This window comes from Odocoileus virginianus, unplaced genomic scaffold (genome assembly GCF_023699985.2).
Source record: "Odocoileus virginianus isolate 20LAN1187 ecotype Illinois unplaced genomic scaffold, Ovbor_1.2 Unplaced_Scaffold_1, whole genome shotgun sequence".
NCBI classification, from domain to species: domain Eukaryota; kingdom Metazoa; phylum Chordata; class Mammalia; order Artiodactyla; family Cervidae; genus Odocoileus; species Odocoileus virginianus.
In genome coordinates this window covers 10,974,106-10,982,068 of record NW_027224263.1, presented here as the reverse complement: position 1 = coordinate 10,982,068, position 7,963 = coordinate 10,974,106, and the positions used below count along the sequence as shown (strand labels likewise).

General features: G+C 49.8%; 1 protein-coding gene across 1 annotated transcript in view; it reads right to left on the bottom strand.

The window, feature by feature from the left end:
• Positions 1–2,476, bottom strand: part of DOCK11 (dedicator of cytokinesis 11) — a 214,143-nt gene extending 211,667 nt beyond the window's left edge. The window contains 1 exon segment of the mRNA XM_070462215.1: positions 2,275–2,476. Coding sequence (XP_070318316.1) covers positions 2,275–2,376 — 102 coding nt within the window. The 5' untranslated portion in view covers positions 2,377–2,476.
• Positions 2,477–7,963: the final 5,487 nt, after the last annotated feature.

Below are 7,963 nucleotides of genomic sequence, written 5' to 3'. Positions count from 1 at the left end.
TTCATTAATATGCTATGAATAATCTATAATTGACTTATGTATATAATCTGGGCATCCTCCTGACAAACACATATGTACACCCAATCCAGGCTGAAACTAATGAAACAAATGAAAATAAAGTCATCCACATTCACTCATCATTTTAAGGCATCTAGGATTGTGTCTTGCACACAGTAAGGACTCAACAGATATAGATTTAGATTCCTAGAATCAGTTCTCCCCACCTCTCAAAATTTCAGTGTGGACTACATACCAAAGGAGTAAATAAATATTTCTGTGCCTTGCCTGTTAAAGTCTGTGGCCTTGGTCCCAAGTAACCTAGGTTGGCAGCATCTCTCATTGGAGGCTCCTCCCGCTAACAGCTTTTTGAGCTTTGCCAAAGAGTCAGTGGTTAGAAGGGACCTGTGTTACCCCAAATCTTTTTTCAAACCCGAAAACCTGAGCAAGAATGCTACTGTTAACTTTATGCTGCTGAGGGTGGCAGGTCAAATGCTGGTCAAATCCCAGTGGAGGTTTGCTGAGGCCCATTTATTCTCTTGAGACCATCTGTCCGCTTCACAGGGTGTGGTAGAGGGCCAGCCATCCTGCTTAAGTGAGATTTTTCTTTCTTCCTGAATTTAGAAAAGGGTTTCCTGTGCTAGGGAGATTGAATCACTTGTTAACAATCACCCGAGATAAGAGCCCTGGTACAAATTCCCTACACACAGCTTGCCTTCCAATCTTAACGGGCTGTGCTGACAATCGAGGTTCCAATCTGACCCCAACAGGACCTCATTCTACAATCAGTGAGACACACAATAAGCCAAGTCCATTAAAACAACATTAAAGGTCTGGGTTTTTAGCTCTGCTAAACAGCAGGATTAAACTTTCAAGGTTCCAGCCAGGATAAAGAGATTTCTTTAAAGTCACTTGGCTTTGCACAGTTGTAGCTATTAGGGATCAGATCTTTATCTCAAAGGTACATATTTTGCTTTTGATCCTCCTCCAGAACTCCCACTAATGTCAACTTTCTCCACAGTTGGGATCAGGTCCCTGGCCTCCTTTTTTCTTTTTTTTTTTTTGGCCTCCCTTTTATGTTGGTTTTATCACAGATACTACAAGATCAACAGAAAAATTACAAGGAAAAGCTGTGAAGTTCCCTTCCGATGATAAGTTGTTTTAACAAAAAGAAGCTCACTCTTAAATGGTGAAATTAAAACACAGCAGATAACTTGCTGTAAGGTAGAGGGACTGCAGAGAGACGAAAACGACCAACCAACCAAAGCAACAAAACAAACAGTAATTAACCAGTCTGATTATTTAGGTTTTGATCGCTGGTCCAGGAAATTGGAAACAAGCGTCTTGAAAACAGAAGGGACCCGTTAGTACCCGTCCGCTGAGCTCCAGAGTCTGACAACCCGAGGGTGCAACGGAAGGGTTCCCAAGGGGTCAGCGTGCTTTCCAACCCCCATCCCCCAGCCCTGAGCGGTGGGGCTCTGAGCCCAGGTTCTCCATCTCCGCACTAGCGCACACCATCTTCTCCTAAAACCCGTGGGGCCCATCTCCTCGCCTCTGGAGCACTCCCGAGTCCCTGGCCCTGCGGCTGCCGAGCCCGCGCCCACTCGCCCCGGAACCCCGTTGTCTCCAATCCGCTCCCTTCTGGGCGGCAGCGCCAGCGCCAGCAGCACCCCTTCTACACCCATCACCACCCTCTCCCCAGGAGCAGGAGGAAGTCGCTACGCTTCCTCTGTTCTAACCGCCCGCCAGAGCTTGGGCGCCCGGGGCTTTTTGGGTGGGGTTCTTTTTTTGTGTGTACACGGTGTGTGAGTGTGAGTGTGTGCGCGCGCGCGCGTGTGTGTGTGCAAAACGCTCATCGCATCCTTCCGCCTAGGCTGCCTCAGGTGCGGCCAGGAGGGAATCGAGATCTCGCCGCGCCCGGGTCGCAGGCTCTTTGTGCCGGGTCTCGGGGAGCGGGGTCCGCTCTCCAGCTCACGCTCCCCTCCCGGGCCCCGGTTCCGAGCCCCCGACGGCCCGTCGGCGTCCAGCCGGGCGCACGCCTCCTCCGCCGTGCGGGGCAGCCGGGCAACCGCGGCGCTGTCAGCGGGCGCCTGGGACTCGGACCCCCAGCGAGGGGTGACCGCGGCAAAAACTTACTGAAGCGGAGAAAGAAGCGCGGAGCGCACCGGGCGGCCACAGGCTGCGCCGTCCCCGTACCGGCCCCGCGCGCGCGCGGGGGGGAAGCCGCCCGGTCGTCCTCGCCTAGAGCGTGTCCCCCGGCACCCCTCGGTCACTCACCAGCACCACGGAGCTCCGCACGGCCTCCGACACGCTCTGACGGAGCTCGGCCGCCGTGCCAGGCTTGCTGAGCCGCTTGGTGAATTTGCGCACTTCGGCCATGGCAGCGGCGGGCAGGTCTCGGCGGGCGTGCTCAGTGCCCCGGGCCGGGGCGGCCGCGGCTGCTCCCCGTGTTTACACGCCGGCTGGCCGGCCACATCGCAGCTCGGCGGTGGCGCGGCCCCCGCGGCTCCGCCCCCCGCCCCCCGCGGCCCCGCCCTCCCTCGCTCGCTCGCAGCCCTGCCCCGCGGCAGCGGCCGCTCCCTCCCCTAGAGAGCCCGAGCTCCGCGCGCGAGCCGCGGGAGGAGGAGGGTGTGTCTGGCGGGGAAGGGTGCGCGGAGGGGGGGAGCGCGGGAGGGGGGCCCGGGGTCACGAGGGAAGAGGGGGGAAGTGGCAACCGCTCGGGCTCCGCCCGCAGCTGATGTTGCTAGTGCAGCCGCATCCGGGAGGGGAGATCTGGCTGCTTCATTTTTCATGTATATTTGGGGGGTGGCGGGGGCGGGGGGACACGGAAAGTCGCCAAGTGTGCAGTACGCTCTACTCCAGCGCGTCTTTCCCGCCCGTTAGGCTGCAGTGCCCGCAGAAGGGCTGGGGAACTCTATCCTCCCCCCCCACACCCCTCAAGCCCCCAGGGCAGGGGCGCCGGAGCGGCTGGGGGAGGACGTGGAGCGGCCGCCTATTGTGTGCTTCGCCCGGGAGGGATCGCGCCGATGTCAGAGGTCGAAGGAGGGAGAATGGTTTTCCGGCCGGAGCGATGTGCCTGAGTCACCTCCTGCTCACACCGTTTTCTTATCCATCGGTCCTCCTCACGTTTGAGCGAGGGGGGAAGGCAACCTCGGAGAGGAAAGTTACTGTAGCGAACCCACCCCCCCCCAGGGCAGGGAACAGCTGGGTGGTGGGGGCCTGAACCTCTGGCCGGGGCGCGGGGAGTGGGGGGGGGGATAGGAGGGTGGTATTGGGAAGGCAATTACCTGGAGTCCTGAGGATTCACTGATCTTCTAGAAGCATTTACACACCCTCCTATCACCTCTCCATTTCCCACTCCTTTCCTTATTCTCTTCACCTTCCAAGAAATTGTTTCCTAAGAACCAAAGAACATATTTTGAACCGAGATGTAAAATAAAGATGCTTAAGACAGAAATAAATCACAAGCTGGAATCAAGATTGCAGGGAGAAATACCAACAACCTCAGATGCAGATGGCACTGCCACTCTAGTGGCAGAAAGAGAAGAGGAACTAAAGAACCTCTTGATGAGGGTGAAAGAGGAGAGTGAAAAAGCTGGCTTAAAACTCAGCATTCAAAAAATGAAGATCATGGCATCCGGTTCCATCACTTCGTACCAAGTAAAGGGAAAAAAGTAGAAGCAGTGACAGATTTTATTTTCTTGGGCTCCAAAATCACTGTGGATGGTGACTACAGTCATGAAATTAAAAGATGCTTGCTCCTTGGGAAAAAAGCTTTAACAAAACTAGACATCGTATCACTTTGCCAACAAAGGTCCATATAGTCAAAGCTATGGTTTTCCCAGTAGTCATGTACAGATGTGAGAGTTGGACCATAAAGAAGGCTGAGCACTGAAGAATTGATGCTTTCAAACTGTGGTGCTGGAGAAGACTCTTGAGAGTCCCTTGGACAGCAAGGAGATCAAACCAGTCAATCCTAAAGGAAATCAACCTGAATATTCATTGGAAGGACTGAAGCTGAAGCTCCAATACTTCAGCCACCTGATGCGAAGAGTCAACTCATTTCTCATTGCAAAGAGTCACCTGATGCTGGGAAAGATTGAAGGCAAAAGGAAAAGGGGGTGGCAGAGGATGAGATGGTTAGATGGCATCACTGACTCAATGGACATGAATTTGAGCAAATTCCAGGAGATAGTGAAGGACAGGAGCCTGGCATGCTGCAGTCCGTGGGGTCACAAAGAGTCAGACACAACTTAGCAACTGAACAAGACAGAAATAAGGATGTGAATCTTGAAGTACTTGTGACCCTGTAAAGCCTCCTCAAGTGCAAAGTGAGGTTCTGCTAACTGCAGCAATTTTGTCTGGTTACTTAATGTGTTGAGAGTTTGCAAATGGCCAGTCATTTCTGTGGAGCCATGCAGCGCTTCTAAGTGGATCCTACTACCGCCATAAGGGCACAGTCCCCACTTTTCCCATCTTCAAAGACCAAGCAGTCACACCTACGTATAGGGCATGCATGGTTGATGGCTTCTGTGAGTCCAGGGAAGGCCAGATCTCTTAGCAGCATGTCTATTTCAGCAGCCATCACATTAGTCCCAATAAAGCATAAACAAAGTTTCCAGAGAGTTGGGACCTGGAAGTCCTTTAAAGGTAAAAGCCTTTTATCACTGATCTTGGCTTTGCATAGTGCATGTGTGTACAAAATTTGTTAATCACTGAATGTTGGTAGATCAGCCTGAATTCACGCCTCTGTTCCACGAGTACCTGTGTGTTCCATACTGTTGGTTACCTCCACAACAGCCATAACACTTTTTCCTTGCTAAGGGAGCCCAGATTTATTTCTGGTATCAGCAGAGCCACGGGGCTTAAGAAATGCAGACCCAGCTCCAGGTGATGAATTATGACTGGTTAAAAAGAAAATCATGATAACCTTACTCTCCTTTACCAGTTGTCGTTGTTCAGTCACTAAGTTGTGTCTGACCCTTTGACACTCCATGGACTCTAGCACATCAGGCTCCTCTGTCTTTTGCTAACTACCAGAGTTTGCTCAAACTCATGTCCATTGAGTTGATGCCATCCAACCATCTCATCTTCTGTCGTCCCTTCTCCTTCCTTCAATCCTTCCCAGTATCAGGGTCTTTTCTAATGAGTCAGCTCTTTGCATCAGGTGGCCAAAGTATTGGAGCTTCAGCTTCAGCCTCAGCCCTTCCAATGAATACTCAAGGTTGAATATTTATCCTTTACTAGAGTAATGGTCTTAGCTCCCATTCAGTCTGGGCCAATGGAATATAAAAGAGAAGTGTGAGAGGAAAGCTCCCACCTTTCTCCCCTGAGAAGATATCCCCTTTCTCCCTGAGAGGTATCTTTTCTGGCGATGCATCTGCTCTTGGCAGCCATTTTCCAACCACAAGGGAAGTCCAAGACCATCAAAGAGGAGCAGATCCAGAATCCAGACAGCATTGAATGGTTGAACCAAACTTACCTAGTACTGCCTACCTCTGAGAAAAGTAAATCTTTATGGTTTATGCAACCTTTAGTTGAAAATTCTCTTTCCTTCAGCCAAAAGCATTGTTACTACTACAGACTCTGTTGTAGCCATTAGAAGTATATATTGTAAAGTAATTAGCCTCAAACTAATAAAAATAATTGGGAAAAAAAGAAGTATACAGGGTTGAACAAGACAGGCAATGTTCTTCTGGTGTAGCTTACCTGCTAGTACTAGCAGATGACCATGTTAATTTCAGAAAGTGAAAAATACTATGTGGAAGATTAAGTTAAGATGATAGAATAGGGAGTAACTGGAGTTGAAGACCTACTTTATTTTGTTTATTAGCTTCTTATTTTGTATTGGGGTATAGCTGATTAGGGCTTTCCCGGTGGCTCAGACAGTAAAGAATCTGCCTGCAATGCCGGAGACCCAGGTTTGATCCCTGGGTTGGGAAGATCCCCTGGAGAAAGAAATGGCAACCCACTCCAGTATTCTTGTTTGGAGAATCTCGTGGACAGAGGAGCCTGGCAGGCTACAGTCCGTGGGGTCACAAAGAATTGGACACGACTAAGAGACACACTTTCACATAGCCATAAACAATGTTGTGATAGCTTTGGGTGACTAGCGAAGGGACTCAGCCATACATATACATGTATCCATTCTCCCCTCAAACTCCCCTTCCATCCAGGCTGCCACATAACATTGAGTAGAGTTCCCTGTGCTATACAGTAGGTCCTTGTTGGTTATCCATTTTAAATATAGTAGTGTGTACATGTCCATCCCAAACTCTCTCCATTTTAAATATAGCAGTGAATACCTGTCCATCCTGAACTCCCTAACGGTCCCTTCCCTCCCCCCGCCCCCAGCAACCATAAGTTCATTGTCTAAGTGAAGACCTACTTTAGAATAGATGGTCAAGGAGTCCTATTGGAGGAGGTAAAAATTGTTAGATTCTTGAAGGAAAAGAAGCAGCCAGTAGAGATCTAGAGGTAGAGCACTCCGGGTAGAAGGAATGACAGATACAAAGGCATGGAGATGGGGGCAGACTTAGTGTGTTCACAGCCAGAAGGCAAAAAAAGGCCAGCGTGGTTGAAGCATAGAAAGAAATGGTGTGGTAGGAGATGGAATCGGAGAAGTAGGCAATTTCTACAGAGCTTTGTGAGCCATGGAAAGCATATGTCACACGGATGGTATGCAAACACCATCTGGTCATTATGTAGGATCCTCACTTATTCTTAAGACTGTAGGTTTCACTCTCTTGCTTTAGGGCTTCTGTTTAATTACACAAACATTGAACATTGTACTATGCACTGAGAGAGGATGCCAGATGAATTAAATATACTGTCCATTCTCTTTAGGGGAAAAAAAAAGCCTTTTGGAGAATGTATTTATGATACAAGGAAGTATGTGATAAGGATCATACTCGATGTGAAAAGGAAGATCACAAGATCACATGTGATTAGGAGTATTGAAGGCTTTCTGTAGAAGTTAGACCTTGAGTTAGACCTTTGAGTTAGATGCTGAAGATGAATAGGATTTGGGCATGACTCAGTTCAGTTCAGTTCAGTCGCTCAGTCGTGTCCGACTCTGTGACCCCATGAATCGCAGCACGCCAGGCCTCCCTGTCCATCACAAACTCCTGGAGTTTACTCAAACTCATGCCCATTGAGTCAGTGATGCCATCCAGCCATCTCATCCTCTGTCGTCCCCTTCTCCTCCTGCCCCCAATCCCTCCCAGCATCAGGGTCTTTTTCAATGAGTCAACTCTTCGCATGAGGTGGCCAAAGTATTGGAGTTTCAGCTTCAGCATCAGTCCTTCCAATGAACACCCAGGACTTATCTCCTTCAGGATGGACTGGTTGGATCTCCTTGCAGTCCAAGAGACTCTCAAGAGTCTTCTCCAACACCATAGTTCAAAAGCATCAATTTTTTGGTGCTCAGCTTTCTTCACAGTCCAACTCTCACATCCATACATGCTGCTGCTAAGTCACTTCAGTCGTGTCCGACTCTGTGCGACCCCATAGACGGCAGCCCACCAGGCTTCCCTGTCCCTGGGATTCTTTAGGCAAGAACACTGGAGTGGGTTGCCATTTCCTTCTCCAATGCATGAAAGTGAATAGTGAAAGTGAAGTCACTCAGTCGTGTCCAACTCTTAGCGACCCTGTGGACCGCAGCCTACCAGGCTCCTCCGTCCATGGGATTTTCCAGGCAAGAGTACTGGAGTGGGGTGCCAGTGCCTTCTCCAATCCATACATGACCACTGGAAAAACCATAGCCTTGATCAGACGGACCTTTGTTGGCAAAGTAATGTCTCTGCTTTTTAATATGCTGTCTAGGTTGGTCATAACTTTCCTTCCAAGGAGTAAGCATCTTTTAATTCCATGGCTGCAGTCACCATCTACAGTGATCTTGGAGCCCAAAAAAAAAAACTCTGACACTGTTTCCACTGTTTCCCCATCTATTTGCCATGAAGTGATG